The sequence below is a fragment of the Sarcophilus harrisii genome, chromosome 2 (genome assembly GCF_902635505.1).
Source record: "Sarcophilus harrisii chromosome 2, mSarHar1.11, whole genome shotgun sequence".
In the NCBI taxonomy this organism is placed as follows: domain Eukaryota; kingdom Metazoa; phylum Chordata; class Mammalia; order Dasyuromorphia; family Dasyuridae; genus Sarcophilus; species Sarcophilus harrisii.
In genome coordinates this window covers 204,188,852-204,215,977 of record NC_045427.1, presented here as the reverse complement: position 1 = coordinate 204,215,977, position 27,126 = coordinate 204,188,852, and the positions used below count along the sequence as shown (strand labels likewise).

At 39.6% G+C, this 27,126-nt stretch overlaps 1 protein-coding gene across 3 annotated transcripts in view; it reads right to left on the bottom strand.

Annotated features, from left to right (window-relative positions):
* The window catches only part of CMIP (c-Maf inducing protein), a 259,640-nt gene extending 247,871 nt beyond the window's left edge, over positions 1 to 11,769 (bottom strand). For all 3 annotated transcript variants that reach the window (XM_031951284.1, XM_031951283.1, XM_031951282.1), the window contains exon 1: positions 10,822 to 11,769. In XM_031951284.1, coding sequence (XP_031807144.1) covers positions 10,822 to 11,121 — 300 coding nt within the window. In that variant the 5' untranslated portion in view covers positions 11,122 to 11,769. The remainder of the gene's footprint in view (positions 1 to 10,821) is intronic.
* Positions 11,770 to 27,126: the final 15,357 nt, after the last annotated feature.

Here is a 27,126-nt window from a genome sequence, read left to right as displayed (position 1 = left end):
ATTCTGAGAAGAAACCAGACCTGTTATTTCATCGATCAGTAATTTACTTATTGCCAGATCACATTGCCAGATCTTCCTTAGGGCAAATCTCTACCCACTAATCATGCTGGGTGGTCTGAAAAAATATGGAAGACTTCCAGTGTGCTAAACCTACCCACAGAAAGTGGTTTGTATCCTGGAGCTATCTGGAGGCACCTTCAACTATACAGTGAAACTTATATTCACAGAATTATTAATTCTTATGAAGATATCTTCTAGATTTCTCTCATGAAAGAACCACAGACTCAGAGGATACCAGAACTACAAGAGACTATAGCATTCATGAATGAATATTTATTAAGCCATTACTATGTGCAAGATATACTAAGCACTGAAGCTATAAACACATAAAACAAGAGTCCCTCCTTTCAAAGATCTAAAAAGCCTTGCAGAAAAATCAAGGTGTTTGGACTAGATGACTTCCAAGGTCCCTTCCAGCTTAAATTATGATCCTATTCTGTCCTCAAATATTTTATGTGGATAATGGACTTACCCTACTTATTTTATTCAGACTTATTTTACTTTTCTACCCAGAAAGCAAAACTAGGATCAAGGAAGTGGAAATTGCCTTGAGTAGATTTTAATTCAAAGCAAGAAAGATCATTCTAATGATTCATTATTCAAAAACAGAATGAACAGCCTTAAAGATAGTTAATTTCTAGTCTCTGGAATTCCTTGAGGAAAAGTTGGATGACCACTTGCCAAAGGTAAAGGTTATAAGAGAAAGAAAACATCAAAAGTACTTTCTAAATCTAAATTCTATACCAAGCTCTCATTTTCTAGGAGGAAAATGAAGTCTAAAAAATTCAGATAACAGTGAAACAAAAAAATTATGTCTACATAACATCATGACTCTCCTACCTTAAGCCTATGATTTTAGACAATAGCATCCCAAACCAGTTTGTCCAGGCAAGCTGGCTAGTTCAGGCACTTCTAGGCACATCTGTGAAGGAGCACAGATGCAACACAGAATGGACACTAATGTCAGCTTCTTGAAACAGACCTTTCATTGGCCTACTAAGCATGCCAAGCTGTGACTAAGTGTTCCAACAGCATAGAAGGAGACAAAACAGTACAGTGTAATGAAAAAGTGTGGTGTAGTGAACAGAGTCCTGGGACTTTAAACCTAAGGACGGATTCCAATTCTACCTGACATACTTAACAGCTGTCTGACTCTGGCTAACTTATTATGTATAGATTTTAGTTTCTGCATTTGTAAAATGAGGGAACTGGACTCAGAAACGTCAATCTCCTTCCCAGCTACTTCTGTGATCCTGCTCCTCTGTGTTTCAAGACTTCACAGAATCTAAAAGAAGAAAGCACCAACTGAAGGAAGAACATGAAAATGCAGTGGGAAGAGAGAAAGGAGCAAGGACAGAGGGAGGAGATGGGATTACTAAAGTTGAGTACAGATCTCAAAGTTATGCTTTGTGCCACAAACATGCAGAGCTACTGGTTCTACAAGGCTCCCAAAGGTAACCTGGGGATCCCAATTCCTATCTACCTTTATAAACTGCCTATGGTACACACCTGGGGGAAGGCAAAGGGGAGGGATCATTCAAAGACATGTGCCAAATCTTATTGTGACCTCATTTCCAGAAGGACAGCACCATGACAGTGTTTTGTGGGGGTGTTTCTGAATAGCAGAATCGTATTTTGTTGTCAAAGAAACAAAAATTCAATTACAAGAACACATGGAGAGGGAAAGATTTTTGTACTTACTTTGCTAATATAGCACCTTATATGCACTTACAATGCACAAACTTGGCAAAATGTTTGCCAAGTGGATGGGAAATACCAAATTGAGAGACTCACATATAGCCAGCTAAATTGCTTGTGGTGGGAAAAAAAAAAAAAAGATTTTATTTTGTATCTTGGATTAATACTCAAACACAGTCATGTATTCTTATCCAAATTTTAAACTAGTTTTTTAACTAAGGAGTTTTTCCCTCCTAGCTTCTTGCTAACACCACCCATATAAATGCTTGTAATTAGTTGGTGAAGGGGCCTGCCACTGACTCTTCCCCTAAAGTACAAGCAGAAACAGTATAAGGGAAAAGCTAAACCTAGAAAAATCCACCCAGCCCCCAAATAAACTTTTTTAGATTTGCATGCAAAAGCCTAGATCTGGGAAATCCATCACTTCTGACAGCATTTCTGTGGGTGCTAACTAGGCACCCTGACTGTCAACCTTTAGTGGATAGACCTGATGTGTTTGCCCAACAATGAGATCAGTCCTAGCTAGTCCAGCTCAATTCTGTGAGGCAAGGAAGCCAGGCCTTGTGGTTCCCTATCTGTGCACTTCTATTTCCAACTTTGATATTAGCCCAAAACACATCTGAGAAATTGTAAAGAGCAGCTCCTCTGGCTTCCAGATTGACCAAAATAAATTGGAGATGGCTATCCCAGCCCTAGGAAGGCATGCATATATGCACATGTTACTGTATTTATGCTCATAACCATCTTATGTCAGTTCTCCCAATGAAAATACGTAGCTCAGGATCTCAGACACACATTAAACTTCAAAAGAGACCTCCAAAAATAGAAAGATAAAAGCTTTAGGGTCAGTATGTTATGCAGAAAGAGCAGAAAACTGAAAGGTGGACTCCTCCACAGAGTGGCATTTGAGTTGGGTTTTAAAGGATGGGCAGGTAAAGGATTCATTAGGAAAATGTTTGTGGTAACTTGATGGTGCAGTGAAGGGAGCATTGAGTCTGCAGTCAAGAAAACCTGAGGCCAAATCTGGTTTCAGACATTTAACAGCTGTGTGACTCTGGGGCAAGTCATTTAACCTTTATCTCAATTTCCTCAACTGTAAAATGGGGATAATACTAGCAACTGCCTCCCAAGATTGTTGTGAGAATCAAATAAAACAATCTTTGTGAAGTACTTAGCATAGTGTCTGACAGACAGTAGGTATCTGACATTTCAATCAGAAGGTAATGGTAAAAAATAAATAAATAAAAATAAAAAACTACTTTTCTCAGTCTCCCCTTACCTCAGCAAGTTTCTACTTATTCTGGCTTCCACTTTGGAAAGAGCTAGAAGTTTGGTGTCTAGGAAAAAACCAAGACAGAACCAATAAATAATTGCCATTAATAGTAAATCTGGCTTTACCTAGTGCCTTCATTTCAATGCAACCTGTATGAAAACCAGACAGACAATCAGTGACCCTAGGCTGTGTGGTCTGTGGGACCTGAGGGCCAGTCCTGTCTCAATCAATGCTAACAATGAAGGACAAAATCTGCCTCTTTTCAAGAAATATTCCAACCTTCTTTTAAAAATCACCAATTACTTTCTTAATATAAGTAATTATTCTGTTGATAATCCGAATTTTCTTTAAATGTATATTTCATCAGCTGTTTATCCTTGTCAGTCCTTCTGTGAACATGATAATTCTCCTTTAGTTTCTTTTATTATAGTTTCTCCTCCAACTCATCAATGCTGAGCCATAAAAAAGGTGGAAATTAGACAGGTTAGGGTATCTTCCTGGTCAAGGTATAGTAGACCCCTTTGACAGCCAACCTGAGAACTTTTCTCCCAGAACCTCCCTTTGAGATATGACACTGTAGCTTCAACAAAATGCTACAACTGGGAACAAGAAGCTCCCATGAAAGCCTAAACCCACTGCCCAATTCTGTCTCAGGCAAAGATTTACTGTCCTGAAAACACAGTTTCTAGAGCTGCTATTTCTCCTTCCCTGGAGTTGGAGGGTAAGGCCTAAAGAACTCGTTTTACTGTGCATACCCTTTGATCCAGCAGTGTTACTACTGGGATTATATCCCAAAGAGATTATAAAGAAGGGAAAGGGACCTGTATGTGCACGAATGTTTGTGGCAGCCCTTTTTGTAGTGGCTAGAAACTGGAAACTGAATGGATGTCCATCAGTTGGAGAATGGCTGAATAAATTGTGGTATATGAAAATTATGGAATATTACTGTTCTGTAAGAAATGACCAACAGGATGATTTCAGAAAGGCCTGGAGAGACTTACACGAACTGATGCTGAGTGAAATGAGCAGGACCAGGAGATCATTATATACTTCAACAACAATACTAGATGATGACCAGTTCTGATGGATCAGGCCATCCTCAGCAACGAGATCAACCAAATCATTTCTAATGGAGCAGTAATGAACTGAACTAGCTATGCCCAGAAAAATAACTATGGGAGATGACTAAGAACCATTACATCAAATTCCCAATCCCTATATTTATGCACACATGCATTTCTGATTTCCTTCACAAGCTAATTGTACAATATTTCAGAGTCTGATTCTTTTTGTACAGCAAAATAATGTTTTGGTCATGTATACTTATTGTGTATCTAAGTTATATTTTAATATATTTAACATCTACTGGTCATCCTGCCATCTAAGGGAGGGGGTGGGGGGGGTAAGAGGTGAAAAATTGGAACAAGAGGTTTGGCAATTGTTAATGCTGTAAAGTTACCCATGTATATATCCTGTAAATAAAAGGCTATTAAATAAAAATAAAAAAAAAAAAAAAGAAACTCGTTTTACATTTTTCCAAAAACACCAGAAATGAACTCTGAGACTCAACCAAGGTTAATATGTAGTATCAAACCTCACAGATCTATTCCATGACCCATCTCTAAAGAATTATCCCTATATCCAAAGCTAGGTTGGTATTACATTAAAGAAAAAAGAAATAAATAAACAACTATTTATTAAGCATTGATTCTATATGCCAGGCATATAAATAATAGATAATTGGTGTCAAGTTCAATGATACAAAGATTAAAATGAGAAAAAAAAATGCTGTCAAGGATTTTACATTCTCTTTAGAGAGATTATATATACATCTACACACATATGTATACAAATATTATGGATAGACATTTGTATATTTACACATATATGATCATAGAAAGAATACAAATAATTGTCATTTTTCAATCCTGTCCGACTATGTGACCTCATTTGGACTTTTCTTGGCAAAGATACCAGAGTTCTTTGCCATTTTCTTCTCCAATTCATTTTATAAATGAGGAAACTGAGAAAAATAAAGTGAAATGGCTTGTCCTGAGTTAGGATTTTAACTTGGGGAAAAAGAATCATCCTGACTCCAGGGTCAGCTTACTCTCCACTGCTACTCCTAGCTTTCTGAGTCCAAGTTTTTGTTGCTGAGTCAAAGAAGAGATTGCCTAATTGACTAAAAGGACAAACTGGCCAAAAATGGTCAGCATCACAAAACCTCAGAAAGAACCTCAGAGACCATCTACTTAATGGTCCACACTTGAACAAAAACCCTCTCTATAACATACCTAAGAAGCAGTCAGTAGGCTTTTTGCCTAAAGACTTCCAAAGATGGGGAATTCACCACTTTGGGACACCTCTAATTCTTGAGAACATTTTCCCTTACATCAATTAGGCTTAAATATGGTTCTTTGCAACTCTGTCCTTTACTCTACTTTTTTCCTCTGGAATAGAGTAAGTCCTATCTCTTTTCTGTAAATCCCAACAAATGCTTAAAGACAGCTCTCCTGCTTTTCCATTTTCTCCAAGCTAACATCCCCAGTTCTCTCAATTGATATCCAACTGGATATCCTCCTCTAGATGCTTTCCAGAATTTCACTGTTACCTGCTCAATTACAGAATAAAGCATTGTAATATCTTTCACCTGGATGATCAGGACTTTGACCTGTGTCTTAATAAGCATGTCAGTCCTTTCCAGGAAAATAGCAGCAAATAAACTTGTAAACTCTCTTGTAAAATACAATTTGATAAGTATCAATAAAATAGATATTATTTTCCCTTTACAGAGAATATCAGACTTCCCTCACAAACAAATTCTTCTCTGATGAGAATTTTACAGATACCAAAATATGTAATAAATGCTAACTGAATAAATGAGCAAATAAGTCTTCTGGTGATAATTAGCACTAAAAGAAAAAAATGAAAATCCAGCTTTTGTTTGCTGACTTTCATTAAATACAACAAGTTTACTCAATTCAAGACAGGGGAAGGGTTGGAACTTGGGAAGAAACCTAGACCAGAGGCTGTGAGAAATAGTAGAGCATACATTAAGGAAAACACAGAAATCAAATAAATCAAGGAAAGAAAGTAAGCAAAATGGGGATTGTGAATGCACAACAAGCCACTGATTTTCATTCTAAGTTTTTTAAAAGGCTATCCCTTGCACCTTCACCCCATATAATCATATATCCTTAAAAATCTTGTTCTTTATTTAAAAAAAAAAAACTAATTTAGAAAAGAATTAGTATGAAGGTGACTTCTGTTTTTCTCCCTTTCAATTTTATAAAAGCATTCACCCTAAGGAAATGGATAGATAAATGTACAAACAAATATTCATTACTGTGACTGAGAATAAGTTCTTCTCCTTACTCTCTATTCCTATTTGGCTTATGAATAAAGGATGATACATTTGGTAATCTAACCAAGGACTTAACAAGAAACTTCGGTCTAAAGTAAAAAAAGACAGTCCATACATACTCCCATGATGCTGTAGGAACTGCTTCTACAGCCTCCAAAAAATAACAAATAAAAAATAAAATGATATAAAGTCCTTTCCAGGATGGTAAGACAAGAATGCTGAACTAGCCAAACTCCACTTGTAAGTAAAAGAAAATGAATATGTTCTATTTTTTACTTTCATCTTTATCAGAGTTAATCTAATCCACAGATTAATCCCTTACAACAAAAAACTGAATGCGTTATTGAGAAAAATATGGGAAGATGTATATTGACTGATGCAAAGCAAAATAAGTAGAGCCAAGAGAACAATATGAAGAATGAATAAACAACATAAATAAAAAGCTTAAGAAAAAGATGACAGACTTTAGGTAACAAAAAAAAAAGAAGACCCTTGAAAACATATAATTAACTATACGTTCCTTTTTAAAGCAGAGAGGTGGGGGTCTAATAGGACAGTGGGTATATACACCGTCAGACATGGTCACTATATCAGGTGCTTTTGTTTAATTGTTCTTTGTCACAAGGAAAAGTTCAATAGGGAGAATAGCTGAAATGATAAAGATAAAAAGCATCAATTAAACTTTTTTTAAAATTCAATGGCCAAGGACATTGAAAGAGATGTACAACATGACTAAATCCACAACTTCCCTTGCTCTCCTATGCTTGTTCTTAAGTATGCCTTAGTCACACAAATACCTACTACATATCAGTGTTTCATATTTGTAAAATGTTTGGCTTTCATTACCTTCACAACCTTTGTCTATTAGTAGTCTGCATCATGGCAAACTAGGCATTCCATCTTAAATTAAGTCAATACATGAAGTCAATAGCTCAGCCTTAAGAAAGGAAGACCAGAGTTACAGGACCCAATCCCAACTGCACAGCCTAACAACACAGAACTCAAAGGTTGCTCTGTACAAAGTACAGAGAGTAATAAATTCATCTGGTTTACTTTCTTTTTACCAAAATGACTCTTAAGCAGTTACTGTGTCCACATATGCCCAGCTGGCCCCATCAGATAAGCTTGAAATATTTGGTCTGTCCAGTCATTTGCTGCTCCCCAACAGTGTCATGCCATGTGTCAAATTGGCTTCCTGCACAGTGTTAAAGACAGATCCCTGAAAATTAAAATCGCCAAAGGTTTCCTTCCTGGACTCATTTAGCTACAATTATAAAGACCTGGCTAATATATCTACAGAGTTAACAATTATTCTGTTAACTGAAGTTGAGTTAGTTGATAAACCAAAGAATTCAGACAAAATGATTTTTCTTTCGGTAGGGGAGAGGGAAAGTGGAGCAAAGGTTGGGTACACCAAGTAAATACAACTAGCTATCCAAATTGAAACCTGGGCAAATTAACTTGATAACTGACAGATTTCTAATTGATTTTGTGCTGTGTAGACACTAAAGTACAAGATAAAAAACGTTTGTAAAACTGAATTAAAGTGAACTGTGCTAAAGTGAATTGAATTGAACATAGATGTTAGGAAAAAAAATAAATTTCATCTCAGGGTATTTCCCTGCACTAATCATCCTCTGAGACTTTATTTAACTTAGGGATATAGCAGGTGACACCCAGAGGAAAAATTTTAAAAGCATTCATCTTTTTATAGGCGGGTGAATTCATATCCTACATGTCTATTCCAAAGCAAGCAACTCACTGTAGTTCAGATTAAATTTAAATTGTACTCTAATTCACCTTTGTTTTATTTGGACTACTATTCCATAATAGTGTAGTATTAGGTGACATTTTAGAATATAGGCTATAACCAAAGTTAAAATCACAAAGGCTAAATAAAACTTTGTCTAAGAACTAAAGACCTCAATGGCCACTTCAAAGTCTATCTCGGCAATTTTCCCCCCACCCTCAAGTTCTCAGGTTGGATTGTCATACCATTTTTGAGGGAAGCCCCTATCTCATAGGACCACCATTCTCCAGAGCATCCAAATCTTTCCAATGGCTTGGCTGATAGGAATGAACAATGAGAACACTTGGCAGAGAGGGCCCCATAGAAATGGGGTTTGGCGGAGTCCAGTAGAGAAAAGAGGATTAAGCCAGCTCATTTAGGATACTTCCTCATATTTCCATCTTCAAGATTTCTCAACTCTTCAGAAAAGAGAATTGCCAAGACAGGGCTTTCTCTGTAAAGAATCCTCCCTTCCCAATCCTGGAAATCACAATTCTGCTCAAAAAGAGAAAGATCTGCTGACTCTTCTCTAATACTTTGGATTTTCTAGCATAGAAACAAAATATGTATTTGGGGGGGTTAATCCTTTTTCCTTCTTTCTTTTTTTAATGGATACCTCATGGCTCTTTTTGCCTCCTTTCTTTATCTTATATACACTTTTGTTAACACTTCAAAATCAAAATCTTTGGCTTCTGAGTTGAATTTCTCAGGATTCTGGTTGTACACTGGCCACATCAGTATGAGAATTTACCCTAATGCTTACCCTTGTGGGACTGAACTAGAATCTAGTGTTTGGAAAGAAATCCTGGATTCCAGGACTAGTATCAATAGCTCTCAATTTGTTTGTTTGTTTTTTTTCTTTCTATTCTGCATTTGAAAAAGGGGATGCCACAGCTGCCCTTGGCCATGAAAGAACCTCATTAAGAAACCTCAAGAGCATCTGAGGCAGTCACTGCAGAGGCAACTGGAACCTGAAACTCCAGCATTTCCATCCTTCCTTGTGCGAAGGATACCAAATTTCCATTTGTGCACAGGTGAAAACCCAGCCTTATGGTGAACACTACATGAAGAGTGGAGATCATGCATGGCCTACAAGCAGCAGCCACATACCTCTAGAACCAAAAAAGCCCCAAAAGGTGTTTGGGGAATGAAGACATATAGCCAAAGTGTTCCCAGAAATTCCAAAAGACTATGAATTATCAAAAAAAAAAAAAAAAGTCTTCACATGTCTTTACCTCTAATATAATAGCTAGTGAAGCAAAATGCCTCTGTTGAACATAACATCCACCTTCTAGCTATACAACAAGGCAATCAAAAAAACCCAAAAAGCTGGACGCTGGGGTCAGCACAAACAGGAATGGTATGTACATGACACACATGACACAGATCACACTGTGGACAGCTACACAGAATTCCATGTCCCTTTATGTAAGGTTGGGAATTTGATCCTATCTTTCTTCTCCTTCTTCCCCCCCCCCCACCCCCATTACTATTGATAAACAGGTTCAAAGTCAACAAGGGAGGGCAGTCTATTTTCTCATTCCTATTGTCAGTCTTTTCCAAGGAGCTGTGACTGCAACCATCAGATTAAGGCCTGGGCTCCTGGAGACAGTGTTTTTACTGTCCTTGGCCAAAGACACTTGTTTCAAAATACAGGTTCTCCTCTCTCTCTTCTCCCTGCCCCCCAGTGACCCCACAGCAGCATCTCCCCCAGAGCCTTAGAGGCATTATTTACAGACTATTTCAGAAACAGAGCTTTGGTTCATCCTCTAGTCTCAAGAAGCTGCCTCAATTCTGACCACTGGAAAATACACACACACACACACACATATACACAAAACCACTCATTGACCATGCAAAAGCACATTTCTGGAAAACACCGAAGAGAAATCTGCCCTGGGTCACCCTCTTTCCCTATGAAATATGTCACCACCCAAAGGACCCCAACTTCCACATAACCAGGAGTGGTTGAGATTTTAAGCAAAGAACCACGGGGTCTAAGCTGTCTACCAACATTTCCATGGAGAATAAAAACATTTAACCGTACTGGCTTGCTAAGAATGATTTTTTTTTCAGCTCAGAGAAGACTGTTGGGGGAAGGGGCAACGGTTCGATGAGAGCCCAAAGCAACCCCGGGGTGCAACGTTCCCCACCCCCCCGCTTCTGGGCTATGTGCCTCTAGGCTGGGGCTGGGACAGAAAGCCCGGCTGACCTGACCTGCCCTGCCCTACCCTACCCAGTGCACCAAGCCCAAGTGACCAGGGAGGGTTCAATGTCATTCTGTTTAGGCACTTAGCCCCCCATCCCCGGGCGCCAGTACCCCAGGGCTGTTGGACCTGATGGAGAGGGACGGGAGGCCCCGAGGCTGAGGGCTGAACACTAGTCCTCCTTCCCACTAAGATGACAACGGGGCGTTCGCCTCGCCTGCGAATCCCAAGCCAGGCCCAGAAAGACATGGATGCAGACCCCGGGGCCGCGCAGCGGTGAGTGGGGGAAACGGGGGGCGGGGGGAAGGCGGGAGAGGGAAGAGAGGAAAAGGAAAGCGGGGGCTACGGACTCGGAGGGAAGACACTGTCTGCCCCCCCCTCCACTACTTCCTCTAATACCTAGAGCCCCCCAGGATGAGGGGTTACTCACCGTTGCCGATGCCAGGCTGTTATCCGCCAGGGTCAAGTGGTGAGGCTCCCAACGCCTCAGAAATTTGGAGGTGAGGATCTTGCTGAGGAATGTCCTGGGGTGCCGAATGACACACACCTGAATGTCCCCTTCCTGGAGCAGTTTGTACCTCATCCCGTTGCAGAGCAGCAAGGCCCTCCGGCAGGGCACGGCTCCCAGCTTACCGCCCTCCACCGAGGACATCTCGCCGCCCAGCAGCGGCTTGGTCTCCTCGATCTGGCGGGGATCGCCCGCCCCGCCGGAGCTGCTGGTCAGATCCATAGCTGGTCCTCCCGGTCCTCCTCCTCCTCCTCCTCCTCACCGCCACCTCCCGGGGGAGGAGGAGGGAGGGACGGAGGGAGCCCCGAGGACCGTCCGTGTCACGGCGGCCCCCGCCCCCCCGCCCCCCACTCCCGGGCGAGGTGGGCGGGGGGAAGGGGGAAATCCAAAGGGTTCCTGGGGGAGGGGGCAGGAGCGGGAGCCGGAGCGGGAGGCGCGAGCCGAGCTGGTCGCGGGGCGCCCGCGGAGCACGAGCGGCGGCGGCGGCGGCGGCGGTCCGCGCGCTCCGTGCGCTGCCTCCCGGCTCGCGCGCCTGCCTGACCGGATCCCGGGAGCTTCCTCCCCGGCTACCCTAGCAGGCGAAAGGCATGTCCTCCGCGGCGGCGCCCAGCGCCGACCCTGGCGCGGGCGGGGGAAGCAGGCAGAGCCGCCGCGCTGACAAAGGTGGACCAACAGGAGAGGAGGGGGAGCGAGCGAGCGAGGAAGCTGCTGCTCCTCTCTTTGTGCCGCCCCACAGCCCGGGGTAGTGGGGGGGCCTTTCCCCCCCTTCTTCCCCCCTCTCCCGGCTCGCGCTTGCCTGTGCAGCTTGTGTGCGCGAGTGTACAGTGCGGGTGTGTGTACAGTGCGAGCGTACAGTGAGTGTGTGTGTGTGTGTGTGTGTGTGTGTGCCGGAGAGGGAAGGTGGGGGGCGGGGGCACAGGAGTCAGCGCCGCCGCCGCCGCCGCCGCTGCTGAAACCGAAGGGAGGGGGGAGGCGGGAGGAGGGGAGAGGCCTGGGGGAAGGGGGAGGGGGAAGGAGCAGGAGTTGTGTTGAGAGATTGCAGAAGCAGCCCAGGGCTTTCCTGATTGGTCCCTCCCCAGTCATGTGCCAGCCCCTCTGACGTCAATGGCAGCGGGAGCTGAAGCAGGAGCGCGAGCAAGAGCCGGAGGCGGCAGGGGCAGCTGTGGCGGCAGCAGGGACGGCTGCAGCCGCAACAGCAGCCCCAGTCTTGGAATCAACCGGGGCCGGGAGCGGGACAGGCCGCCCGCGAACCCGGCCTGCCCGAGGTGCGGCAGCAGCCGCGGGCCCGGGAGGCTCAGCAGGCAGGGACCCGGGGCGGGACTGGACGGAGGACGGAGATGAAAGGACGGGAGGCGGAGGAGAGCCGGGAAGCCCGGCGGCGGAGCCGCGAGGAGGGCGAGGGCCGGTTGCGCTCCGCGCCCTGCGGCTCCGGGCGCTCGGGGGAAGGGAGGCGCAGGGCGGGCGTCCCGCTGCCGGCTCCCGCCTGCCTGCCGCAGGGGAAGGGGCAGGGGGCGGGCTGGCTCTGCGCCCCCGGTCTCCGCCGCCGCAGGGATGGGGGAGGCCGGGCCGGGCAGGCAAGCCGGAGCTCGGGCAGGGCCTGGCAGGAGCTGCGCGGGAGGGGGGAGGGGCGCAGAAAAAAGGAGACCCGCAGTGTACGTGGGGAGTGGGCGGGAGCGGGCCCGGAGGCTCCGGGGCAAGGGGCAGGGAGCGGCCCTCATCCAGGAAAATGCGCCCATTGCAAGCGCGACCCCGACACCCCTCAGCCTCCAAGCCTCCGTCTTCTATGGCAGCCCAGGGCTCCTTCCGTGCGAGTCGCTCGCAAACCCCTTCCCACCAACGACCGAAAAATTCGCCTCCGCGGTGTCGGGGAGCGGGTTAAACCCCCGTCCGCGGCTTTCAGCCGCCTTTGGTTTGTCTGATTCGGAAGTCCTCTCTCCCAGAAATGTCAGGCTGGAAGCCGGATCGATACAGGAGGAAATGGCAAACAATACCTGGCAAAGGTGGAGACCCGAGATGTGGCTACAATAGAGAAGAACAGGAAGGGAAAGGTGGAGCCGATTGTCTTAGCTGGGACAGCTAATTTGGGTAATTAGAGGCATAAAAAGATTTTTCCTCCGAAGTATCCAGCTAATTACTTCAGCACCCCACCTTATTTTGCCTGTAAAGACACAACCAAGGTTCCCCAACATTTCTAATGTCTAGAACCTCACCAAAAAAAATCCTAAGGGAGATACGTGTATATTAGCCAGCTTTTTCTGTCCTTTCTGCAGTTTAATGCCCAGGGTCACGTTAAAAAGCACTTCTATAGAGACATCAATTTGGGTCTTAGGGTTTTGGTTTAAATGATAGATATGGTCCCTCTTGTCTCAAGTCATAAGATCTTAAATATAGATGGGAGAATTTTGGTGGAGTAAATATAGAATCCACAAACTTACTCTTCCTGATTCTGAGCCAAATTCTGTGAAATTCAATTCAATAAGCATTTATTAAGTGCTTTCTGTGTGTTAGACACTGACAGTTCAAAGACATTGTGTTATAGTTTGTCCTTGGCCTAGACTTGAATTAAAAAAAAGAAAAGTTATACTCGTATTTTATGTCTCCTCACTGAATTCTCCTTTGTGACAAAGAAAAACAAGCAAAGGCACCTGATAGTGACCACATTTGAATATATATATATATATATATATATATATATATATATATATATATATATATATAATATTCTGTCCTATTAGTCCCCTACCTCTGCTTTGCTGGGGAAGGTATGTTTCATTATTTGTTCTCTAAGACCTTTGTTACTGTTTTTCAATAACCTACTCAGTGTGTCTTCATTTTAGTAATCTTTTTAATTTGTAATGTTCCTCGCCTCAAGAATCTTATTTTCTCCTGAAGAATATAACATTTAAGGAAGGCTAAACTAAACCCATAACCAAAAAGACCCAGGATATGAGCCATTCACCTATAGAATGGAAGTAGAGTGAAGTGGAAATGGATCATTGTGTCAAATTATAAATAAACTCACATATGAGGCCATTTGAGGAATAGAGTGGGACTCAAGAATTCTCTGGAGAAATAGGTAATTAGTTTGGAAAACAGAATGCTTGGCATTCCAACTTGAAATTCAGAACACCATCTCCAAAACACCCTGGAGAAAATAGCCAAGCAAAAGTCCAGATTCCCCATCTCAGAATCAAAATAAAAAGATGAACCTCAATAATTGTTTCCAAAGCTCTTAAGTCTTTTGAGGGATGTTGTTCATAAAGTATTCCTAAAAGTTGTATAAAGTGTTAGAGCTGGAAGATTATAGAATTGGAAACCAGAGGAACTGGAATCAACTTCCAGCTTTGCCACTTACTACCTCTATAACTTTGGTCAAATCAATTAGCTTTCCTGGGTCACAGTTTTCTCACCTACAAAATAAAAGCATTTGGGCAAGATGACCTCTGAAGTCTCTTTCAGCTGTAAATCAATTATCTAAATCTATTATTATCTTTGAGGAGTTTCTGGGTCCTATGTCCAAGGGACTAAGAAGTCAGGGATCCCAAGGTGATTCCGTATACACAAATTTGTAGTGGGATATGACTGCCCAATTCTTAGGTTCTTAAAGAAGCCAGATTAATGGGATTAAATGAGGAAAAAATTTGGAACTAACTCCACACAGAAAAGGAGTTGATTTCTTCATTATTTTGGTTTGTAAAATTCTATAGATTTCAGTCAAATCTACTTACACAGTTTATAAAGCCCAAGCACAGAAGGATGTAAAGTTAGAATTCTAATGAGATCTGAATCTTAACTGTGCTTCTGGAGTCTCCTAGGTATTATAGGACATCAGATGCAAAGCAAAAATAAACAGTTGTTACTCATATCTTCAAGTATGGAGCGCTTTCTAGTCCCCACAACACCAAATCATTCAGAGCACAGCCCAAAGGTGAAATCTTCTGTAGGGCAGTTCTTTGCAGACATTGTGTAAGTATCAAATGGGTACATGTAGTGAGGTTGGAAGGGCAAATTCATGATTTCAGAATGAAATCTATAGATTTTTACAAATATAAATAAACCAAAACAATGAAAAAATGGACTCCTTTGGGCTATGTCAGGTCAGATATTTTTCCTCATATAATCCCATTAACTTGATATCCTTTAGCAGTCAAATCCCACTACAAATAATAAAATAATAATACATTCTCTGTATAACAAAAGATTTCAAACTTCAACTAATAGCCCACAAATTTCAAGCTATATTCTATACTCACAAAGTTTCACAAGGAAAGATATTTTATACCATCTCTTGGAGTTCATTACAATAGGATTGAAGAACAGAAAAAAAGCAGGAAGGATTGGAAATTTCACATGAGAACTTAAATCTCCTCCATTTTTGGCACAGATTCACAGAAACAAGGTAACCAGAGTTGTGTTTCAGCTTCTGAATTCTTTCCTGACAAATTTTTTTGGGAAACAACCAATCAGGAACAATTATTACCATGACAGAAAACAGTTTTGCTCTGAATAAGTTGCATAAATATTTAGAAAGTATCTATGGAGTACTTGATGCAGGGGTTGTCACAAATAGAATTGAATTAGGAAGAAACAATTATTTATTAAGCACCTTCTATATGCCATTTATGGTTGTTCAGTCAAGTCCAATTCTTTATGATCCCATTTTGGGTTTTCTTGGCAAAGATACTGGAGTGATTTGCCTTTTTCTTCTATAGCTCATTTTACAAATGAGAAAATGAAGACAAACAGGGTTAAGTGACTTGCCTAGAATCATACAGCTAGTAAGTATCTGAACAACTTCAAACTCAGGAAAATCTATCTTCCTGACTTTAGGTCCAGAACCCTATTCATTATCTAGCTGCACCAATATATGTCAAGCATTTCGCCAAATGCTTTACAAATATCTCATTTGATATTCACAATAACTCTGAGAAATAGGTACTATTATTATTCCTGTTTTACACATGAAAAAATTAATAGAGATTAAATTACTTATATAGTAATTTAATGGTTGTGGTAGAGTTAAAAGGAACTCAAAGCACATAAGAGCTTGTAGGTACTTTGAACACAACAAATATACAAGATAAAAGCTAGGAAAGTCCTTAAAATGTTATACTCTTCACCCCTCACACTGTATTTATTAAGTAGGGGTTGCTTAATAAATTCTTGTTAAATTGAATTATCCATAGGATGTTAGAGGTACTCTGAATATAGAATTTCAGAAGGGAAAGGTACCTAAAAAGAGAACATAGAATCCTTGAGCTAGGAAAAATCTAAAGATAGAGACTGATCTAAAAAGGAGCTCATGATACAGACCATAAAATGTATTACAGTTGCAAAGGATCTTGAAGAACAGCTAATTCAATCTCCTTATTCAATAGATAAAGAAATTTGGACCCCATGGGGGTTAATGTCTTGCCCTAAGTCACCAGCTCCTGACAGTTCTTGATGTAGCAGTTGAAGAAATGATTGAACCAGGTGAGCTTACCTTTTGGCTTCTCCACACCCTTTCACCAAAACTGCAATTACAATGGCATTCAGACCTATTCAGTTCTGATTGTAAGGGAGAGACATCCTTCTACCTTAAATACCTGCCAAATATAGCTCAATCTTCCAGTATGACTGTAAATCATTGAATGCTACAGTTTCCAAAGAATGAAAGTTGAAAAATTACTAAAGAGCAATGGAAAAGTCCATTATACAAGGAAGTAAACCTCAATGGAATAATAACTAGAAATTGCACAAGGAATGTAGCATAAAGAATACCATTAAAGATATATATGACCGGAAAAGAAGTCATTTCAGCAAGAGTAAAGAATAATCAGAGGACAGCTCATGTGCTATAACCATAACCAAATAATCTCAAGATATCATGGTATCATAAAGTCATAGACTTGGATTGAGAAGGGATTTTAGAATAATGAGTCCAAACCATTTTTTCATGATTAAAACAAAATAAAACAGAATGAAGTAGGAAGTATTTTGAAGTATGACAAACTCATATCTTCCTGACAGAACTATAAGAGAGTGAGAGTTAACAGCCCAGAATGGTGGCTAGACAAGTATGAAGAATTTATTGGAGGACATGGACAAGAATGGGTGAGATGAGAAGACATAGATGAGTTGCTATCTGCTTTGTTGGAGTACCCATATCATGAGAACACATCCATGAGAATGTTGAGATGGCCCATCTATATAACTTCCTAGTTTCCAACTTGTCCCCCTCACTTCCCTCACCCTATATCTAAGGGGGAAAGGCACATTTAGCAACATAAATAAAATAGTAAACTAGAGTTTCCATAAGGTATTTGGGCTCATTTTACACTCAAATTTTTTCTTATCCGGGTCATAGGTTTGGTAGATAGGATAGATAAAGAACATTTGAAGGCAGATCAAATGTTCTAAAATCTGAAATTGACTTCTACTCTGCCAGATTTAGACCATAGTTATCTTCTCAACCCTTAAAAGCCAATATCTGTCTGCCACAAAAATGACCACAAAGAACACTATATTTACAGGGGTATAATATTTCCTGCATCTACTTTAAACTTTATTTAACAGTCAGTTTCTATTGTTCTTACAACCCAAGTTGCTAAATATAAACAGGCACAAAATTGGATTAAGGCCCTTTTCTTTCTGGGTCTCCAGTTCTTCTGTAAAATGAGTAGGTTGTACTTTGATCCAGAAGATCTCTTCGAGTCACATGACTTTAAAAGGACTCCACCAATTTTTTCTTGATTATCCATGGAAATAAGGAAAAAGTATGACCTTGATCATAATGTAAATGGTGTTACAAGGAAGAATGACATATTCAATTTGAAAACTAAAGCTCCCAAATTTCTTTATGAGTTTAAGCAGGTAATGTCATTACTTATGAAAACATAAAGGAAGTGAGCAGCTAAGAAGCAAGATTGAAGGTAGGAACAATAGTGAAACAAAAGGAAGATCAAAGATCTGGAGTTTAAAGGCATCATAGAGATTATTTGGTATTTCATTTGACAGATAAAGAAATAGACCCAGAAAAATATAACCTGTCCAAAGTTGCATTAGTAATAAGTGACTGAGATAGTGTTCCAGTCAAGGTATTCTGATTTTAAATTCATCAGTCTTTCCACTTTACCCCAAAAAATGGCTTTCAAGGCTTATTAGCAGCAGAATCAAGTAATAATAATAATAGCTAGCATTTATATAACACTTTTTTTTTGCAATGCACTTTTACAAATATCTCATATTATCTCTTCTTTAAAATTTCAATAGTATTTTATTTTTTCAATTACACATATAGTTTTCGTTTTTGTTGATGTTGTTGTAATGCATGTTTATTTTTTTAATTAATAGCATTTTATTTTCTCAAATACATGCAAAGATAGTCTTCAGCATTCACCTTTGCAAAATCTTGTGTTCCAAATTTTTTCCCTGCTCCCTCCTCTAGATGGTCAGTAATCTGATATAGATTGAGCATATACAATTCTTCTAAATATATTCCTATATTCATCATTCTATGCAAGAAAAATCAGATCAAAAGGGGAAAAAAAAAACAAGAAAAAAAGTAAGCAAACATACAACAAAAAAGTGAAAATATTATGCTTTGATCTACAGTCTTCATAGTTTTCTCAGGATGCAAACAAATCTTTCTATTACAAGTCTATTAGGATTGCCTTGAATCAGCTCATTGATGAAAAGAGCCAAGTCCACCATAAAAATAATTTTTAACATTCATTTTTGTAAGATTTTGGGTTCCAAATTGTTTTCCCTCCTTTTCTTACCTCCCACCTCCCCAAAACAGCAAGCAATCTGATATAGATTATACATATACAATCATTTAAAATATATTTCCATTTTTGCCATGTTGTGAAAGAAAAATCAGAATAAAAGAGGAAAACTACAAGAAAAAAAACAACTTTTTAAAAAAAGGTGAAAAGGTATGCTTTCATATGGTATATTTTCTATCCCAAGTCTATTGGAATTGTCTTGGATCATTGTGTTGTTCTATCTCATTTTATCCTCACAGCAACTCAGTAAACTGGGTACTATTATTATTATTATTATTATCCAAATTTTACATTCAAGGAAATTGAGACAGAGGCTAAATACTTGCCCAAAGTCACTTAGTTAGTATCTGAGGGTGACTACAAGTCTAGAATTCTTATCTACTGTACCACCTAACTGCCTATCTAAGGAAGGTTTTTTTAGAAACTGTATATACCATGGTCCAATGGAGATCTATGGGCATTCAAAAATTGTCTAAAATAATCACTGAAGCCTTCTCATTCCTCTCAGTCTTCTTGTGTTGGACTGACCAACTTGGCCATAATCCCCTTCCCTTTCTTTACTTTTCCCACCTTGAGGCAGCCAAATGGCACATTCAGTAGAGAGCTGCAGTTGTAGTTAGGAAAGGACCTTAGTTCCAGTCCTTACTAAGATGCTTCTTAGTCTTATAGCCTCAATATCTTCAACTAAAAAAAAAAAATGGGGATAATAATAGCACCTATCTCCCAGAGCTGTAAGTATAAAATGAAACAACATTTTAAAAATATGTATTGGGGCAGCAAGGCAGCACAGTGAAGTCAGGAGGCAGTCCCTGAAGTCAGGAGGACCTGAATTCACTTCTCAGACCCTTAACACCTCCTGGCTGTGTGATTTTGGGCAAGTCATTTAACCCCAAAAAAACAAACAAACAAACAAACAAAAACTTGCATCCCTTAAAGAGGTATATAAATATTTATCATCATCAGTCATCCTCAGAGAAGTTGTTTTGGAGCTGGGAAGGGAAGCATCTGGAGAGAAAATAATTCCTTACATCTATCCTTTTCTCTATATTCTAAAGCTCTTTCACATACATCCACTCATTTGATCCTCTCAACAACCTATAAGGAATAGAGAGCAAGACCCATGATCACCACTTTACAGATAAAGAGGCAGACTTAAAAAATGAAACAACTTGCCCTGGATCACACAGAGTTAGGCAAAGTGAGAATTTGAATCCAAATTTCCCAACTTCGGTGAGGTCAGTGTTCTTTCTACTTTACTATAAAATTGCCTTCGTCTAGATCTCTTCACCTTGTAGAGATCTTAGTGGGACAAAAGGGCCAACTCATTGCTCTCACCATGACTAGCCCACCTCCTTTCCATTCTCTGATTCTATCCTTTTTAATAGTGACAAACAAAAAGCCCAGCACGGGCATTTCACAAGGACGGAATAAGGAAGATATAATTAGATAATAGCTACTTCAATTATTGGAGGGACAGGGATTTGGGGACTGAAAGTTTAGTAGGAAACAATGGTGGCCAAATAGCTAGTACGATCGTGGTTTGCTATAAGAGGCCTGGTTTCCAGAACCAAGAGGGCAACAGACATGCTTTTCTGATTTTTCTAGGCTACATTTGTAGCACTGTGTTCATTTCTGGAAGACACATATGTAAGAAACCCTTACTTCAAACTCTCAAGTTTCTTTATACTTTTTATTTTGTAATCCACCACCTAGAAAATCTGTTGAAATTCATGAATTGACCCTTGTCCTAGTACACTGAGAATGATTCTCCACTTAAAAATAAGCAGTAACCAGTGTTAAAGTTTTACTGAAAGAAGGGGAACCAAATAGAAAATATAGAATTAATTAATGACCCAGATCTTTATAAATCTTCAGTATCACAGTTCTGAACATGGACACTGGTAAAGGCCCTTCTCTTTCTTTCTTTTTTTTTTTTTTTTTTTTTTAATTATAGCTTTTTATTTACAAGTTATATGCATGGGTAATTTTTCAGCATTGACAATGGCCAAACCTTTTGTTCCAACTTTTCCCCTCCTTCCCCCCACTCCCTCCCCCAGATGGCAGGTACATGTTAAATATGTTAAAGTATAAGTTAAATACAATATATATATATATATATATATATATATATATATATATATATACATGTCCGTACAGTTATTTTGCTGTACAAAAAGAATCAGACTTTGAAATAGTGTACAATTAAACCGTGAAGGAAATTAAAATGCAGGCAGACAAAAATAGAGAGATTGGGAATTCTATGTAATGGTTCATAGTCATCTCCCAGAGTTCTTTTGCTGCGTGTAGCTGGTTCAGTTCATTACTGCTCTATTGGAATTGATTTGGTTCATCTCATTGTTGAAGAGAAGGCCCTTCTCCTTAAACCCTATTTTGGTTCCCTGCTGGTAGAGAACTAATCTTAAATGATAATTGGGGGCCGGGATAGTTATTCTACATAGAATTCTCTCCCTTTAAATACCACCTCCCCAATGCATGGAAAGGATTAAAAACAAAACAAAACAAACAAACAAACAAGCAAAAACAACCAAAATCTTCCTGGAAACTTTCTCTGCCCAAGTTTTTCTCTACTCCCTCTTAGTTTATTCTTTCCCACACCCTAAACTGGTCTAGTTAGCACCATGGATATTCCTTCTGGAAAATACTTTCTTTTTTCCGGTTATTTAAATAAAAAAGAGAGAGAAAAGGCCCAAAATCTCTGTTGCCATTTCATTGTTAAGTGGTTTGAGGGTTTTTTTGGCAAAGATATTGGAATGATTTGCCACTTCCTTCTCCTGCTATTTTCAGATGAAGAAGCTGTGGCAAACAGGAGTAAGTAAGTGACTTGCCCAAGTTCATACAACTAGTAAATATCCAGAGGTTAGATTTAAACTTCATTAAAATGAATATTAACAATTCCAATTAGATGATAAAGTGAATTGAGTGCCAGGCCTGGAGTTAAGAAGACTGAATTCAAATCCAGCTTCAGATATTAGCTGTGTGATTCTGGGCAAGTCATTAACCCCGTTTGCCTCCGTTTCCTCATCCATAAAATGAGCTAGACAGGAAAATGGCAAACTGCTCCATTATCTTTGCCTAGAAAATCCCACAATAACTTTTGAGTTGGGTACAATTATAATCCCCATTTTACAGATTAGGAACTTGAGGCACAGAGATGGTTAAATAATTATCTCAGGGTTACAAAGCTAAGAAGTGCCTGAGGCAGTATTCAAATTCAGGTCTTTCTGATTCCAAATATTATCTCTTGACCACCTCACTATCTATGTTAAACTTGTACTGCTTCATCCCAGAAGGCAGAATTAGGAGTGAGGGGTAGATAGAAACTGCAGAGAGGCAAAATTAAGTTTGTTTATTTAAAAAAAAAAAAGCTATTAAAAGTAAAATGGAAGTCATTTTTATTTCTCTATCACTGGAGGTCTTCAAGTAGGAATTATAGGATAGGCACTCGTCAAAAATGTTTCAGGGAATTGTTGCTTAGGTATTGGTAATGTAGGCTTGAAGATCACGGCTGGAAATAGAAATTTTCCAGTCACCTCCGGGAAATTGACAGGCAAAATCATGAGAAGGAAATTACTAATATAAATGAAAAGAGAAAAGGGCCAAGGACAGAACCTTATAGAACATATACATTTAGGGATTAGGAAGAAGAACCAAAGAAAGTAAGACAATAGAGTATTATTTACAAAAGGTAAGGTAACCATGAGAAGCGAATACCACAGTGGCTAAGGGACAGAAAGAGCATCCAGAAAGAGAACATGGAAAATAGGATTAAAACCTGAAGAAGCATCAGGAAAGATCCTGACTGAGTCAGAGCAATACTGAAATCACCCTGGGAAGAGCTGTATGGGGGCTGAAGCTAGACTTCTGAGAGCTGAACCCAATTCAGCAAACAATACTATGTGAAGGGGCTGAAGAAGCAGCTGCAGTGTCACTGGTAATAGATGGGGAAAACTGAGCCTTCTTCTTTGGTCATAGTGATGTGACTGATGTAGACACCAGATGATGGTAGGCAACAAATGTTGGCTTCCAGTCATGCAAAGAATTCACAATGGCCATACTCTTTGGCAAAAGGCAGGATTTTTAAGGGAGGAGCTTACAGACAAAATGAAAGGATAGATACCAGAAATGGTAAATATGCAATAGAGTTGGGAGAATGTAGAAAGAGGTTTTTTAATAACTAATGATGGAAAAGGCAAGTTCCTTATCTGAAATGCCATTTACCAGGAAAAAGGAAATATACTATGAGATTAGGGCATACCTTTAACTGACAGGCTAAATCCTGAGAGGGATTTAGCACCTCAAAAGAGTTAACTAGTTAAAGGAAGAGAAGTGGGATTGAGAAGCATAGGGGAGCTAGGGGAGATATCACATGGAATGGGGGAGGGATAAAGGAAAAGACACTACAAAGCTGAATGTCAGTGGCAGACTGATCCAAAGGAGGGTAGTGGCCATGGGATGGCTAAAAGTAAATTTGTAGGAATGTAAACTGATCTTGATTAACATAGCCTTCTTCCTGCCTGCATCAAGGAATAATTCTTATCAATTTTCAGTTTCTCTCAACCAACCATAGCCAACATTCAGGACCTCATCAATAGGAATAAAGGAGAAGATGGGGGTGGTGGAAATACAGAGAAACTTAAGAAATGCAGAAGGAATTGAGCTCATTTTAATAGTAAAAGCAAGGAACTAGAATGGGAGTCAGAGGCCCTCTGTTTCCTAATAGCTGGGTGACTTTGGGAAGTCTCTTCTTTCTCCCCTTTGTAGTTATGAGATAATTAGGCAGAATTATCTCCAAGAAAACTTCTAATTCTAAGATATATTGCCCTACCAATAGTCCTTTCAATCCATTCACAAAAAACAACTATTCTGCTTGTCATGGTCAAGATGATTATGCTGAATAAGCAATAGAAAAAGAGAATTGTAGAAATGGAGGCAAAGATGAATGTAATTGAAATGAATCAAGTCAGGAGGAATAGAGGTTGGAGATGGGAGCAAAACACAGCCTCCTTACTTTCTGTCTGTGAACCCAATATATTTTCTCTGCCATTTGTGAAACTCTGTAATATAGTAATAATAATAGCTAATATTTAATATTCATATAGAGTTCAATATTTGCCAGGCATAGTGCTAAACTACTTACAATTATTATTTCATTTGATCTTTACAAAAACGGTGGAAATTAGGTGTTATTATTATTATTCCTATTTAACAAATATGGAAACTGAGGCAGACAGAGATTAAATAATTTGATTGGAGGCACACAGTTAGTAAGTGACTGACCTTGGATTTCAACCCAGTTCTTCCTGACTACAGGACCAATGTTCTAATCACATGTATCACCTCACTGCCTAGATAAAGGGAAACCTATCTATGGAGACTGGCAACTTGGATTCAAATTTAATTTGAACTAGGTGTGTGACATTGGGCAAGTAACTTAACCTCCCAACCTTTAAACTTCCTCATCTATAAAATGAGATAGAAGTAGACAGCCTTTGGGGTCTCATCTAACCCTACATTAGTGAACCAATGAAAAAAAGCATGAGGCCTTTCCCTCCTCCAGAGAGGTGAAGTTTGCTAGCCATTTTCTTTCTTTTTCTTCTCATATTTGGGCTGGGGAAGATCTAAAGATCTTCTGCAGGTTCAGTTTGTTGCCTCAAATAGAAATGACACTTAGTACCTTACTTTTTTCTAGAATTGGTTTTATCCTGTTTCCCTAGGGCACTTTTACAGAGAACAAGGGAACCTGCATCAAACTGTATTTGCTCTAAGAACCAAAAAGTTTATACCTTCCCAGTCTGCCCAAGAACATTGGGAGGAAATAGGTCCAAAACTGTAAGCCCAAAAGATAAGGGCATGTTTCCTAATGCAGGTTAAATTACCCTTACACTATGAATTAGAATGATGTGAGGTGTAGGAATTGAAATAAACCCTAGAAAATGGGGTTCTGAAGTACCTTTTGAACTCAAACTGGAGGTAGGGGTAGGGGTAATGCTGACTGTCCTTCAACTAAGGCTAGTAAGTTTCTAACTGGAGGAGGGAGGAAGGAGTCTAAGGGCATCTAAAACAGCAGAGAGGAAGGAAGTTGACTAGTTTTTAAGTGCAAGACTTCCTTGTATGTAGGCATAAAATCCTCCCAAAACAAATTATATTTTCTTCATAAAAAAGACTGGTCATAAAAATCCCTCTCCTATGACATCACATTTGTTTGTGCAGCTCCTTCACTGTGACATTCATTCAAAACAATATTAAGGATTCTTTTCTTTCTTTCTTGTTTACAGAAAAAGCACATGACCAATAAAAAAAAATCAAAGTAGTCAGAGAGTTGAAGTTATTAATGGGCACATTCAAACTATTTAAAAATCCTGTCTTAAATGCTACCTCCTTCAGGGTAGGATTCAGTTGTCTGATCCCTTGATCTGTAACAACCTTTTAAAATAATAACAATAAATGTATTAATTATTTATTTTAATATAAATTTTAAAAATTTGAATCCCTTTAGTCTTTCCCCCCCACTCATTGAGAAAGCTAGCAATATGATATCCATTATACATCCGATGTCTTGCAAAGTATATTTCCATATTAGCCATGTTGCAATAACAATCAAGAAAAATAAAGAAAGTGAAAAAACTATACTTCAATTTGTACTCAGTTCTCTCTCTGGAGGTAGATAGTTTTTTTGTTTTTTTTTTTCATCATGAGTCCTTCAGAATTATTTTGCATCATTAAATGACCAGAAAACCTAAGTTTTGTACAACTGATTATCATTACAATATTGCTATTACTGTATACAATGTTCTCATAGTTTTTCCTCTCTTCACTTTGCATCAGTTCATATAAGTCTTCCCAGGCTTTCCCTATCAACCTCAGGAAATCTTGCTTTTACTTCTCTGATGCATTGATTGTGTATTATTGTTTCTGAATACATGCTATTCACCAGACAGCCTGTAATCTCCATAAAGAAAGAACTAACTAGATCAACCATCAAGAGTTGAAAGGGAAGCCATTTAGTCTAATCCCTCATTTCACAGACAAGGAAGCTGGGACCAAGGTTAATTAAATATCCTACTCAGTAATACAAGGAATAGATGTCAGAGGTAGGATTTGCATGCAGGTCTTATATGTTTTTTCCACTATACTGAATAGCTTTCCCAGAGACCACATCCTTTCTAAATGATGTATCTCCTCAAGCTCTAAATATAGAGATCTACACATAGAAGCTAGATAATTGTACACACATCTTGGAAGAGTCTTTGAATGTTGTCAAGTCCAATCCCTTTGGTTATTTGTCAAAGAAAATGAGGCTCTGAGAGGAGAAGAGATTTGCCAAAGATCCAAAATGTCAGCTAAACATAATAGGTTCAAGAGCTGGCCTTACTGCTTACAATCTTTATTACCCTGGATCTGTCACTTTTCTTGGTGACAATTTTCTCATCCATAAAATGAGAGATTAGGACTAGAAAGTCTCTGATTAGGTCTCTTCCAAATGACATTTGATGATCTCACAGCTATACAGGGCCATAAGGAGATAAATAGTCCTCTTTATGACAGATAGCTTTTAGATCTTTCTCAAAAAAAACTTGCTTTCATTCCTTTCTTCCTTCCTTTGACCAACAGGTGTTTTATGGTGATTTCATTTCAAGGATTGAAGACATTAGATATATCTCTGCCCTTTCAGAGCTTCTGCTTTATGTAGGACAGATGGTATTCATCTAAGGAACTTGAACTTCCAGTGGTATAGGACATGATGCACATGTCAAATAAACCAGAATTCAGCCTAGGAAAGTCTGGTCAAGGAATGCTTTTAAGGAGAAAGGCTAGCTTGTCCAAGGGATGTGTTTGATATAGGCTGGTACTATGGAGGCAGGAAGTTGGGGAAATAGTGTGAACAAAGGTGTGGTAGTGGAAATAGATTGAAGATAGAAAGGGGACCAATCTGGTTAAAGCAAAGGATCATTAGCAGAGAAGTATGAGATTAGAGAAGTATGGAGTCAAGTCAATGTAAGGGGTAATAAGCAGAATGTCTTAACACCAGATTAAAAACCTTACATGTGACATTTCTCACATGTGATCCCTTCTCTCTACTCAAACAGCCACCTTTGTCCCCATTACAACTCACCCACATTATTCCTGCTAATTGGTCTCCCTGTCTCAAATATCAAGCCACTCCAATTCTACACAATGTAAACCAAAGTTACTCTCCTTAAACGCAGACCTGACCATGTCATCACTCTGCTACTTAATAAACTCTAGTACCGGGCTTACAACATGGATCTAAACTATCTCTTCAGTGCCATTACAAATGATTCCACCACTAAGCCAAACTAGCTTTCTCATTGCTCCTCACCAATTACCTTCTACTTCCTGCTTTGATCTTCCGGAAGAAAAATTAACATCACCATCATCAACAACAATAAGAACAGCCACCACTTCTTACCTCCTG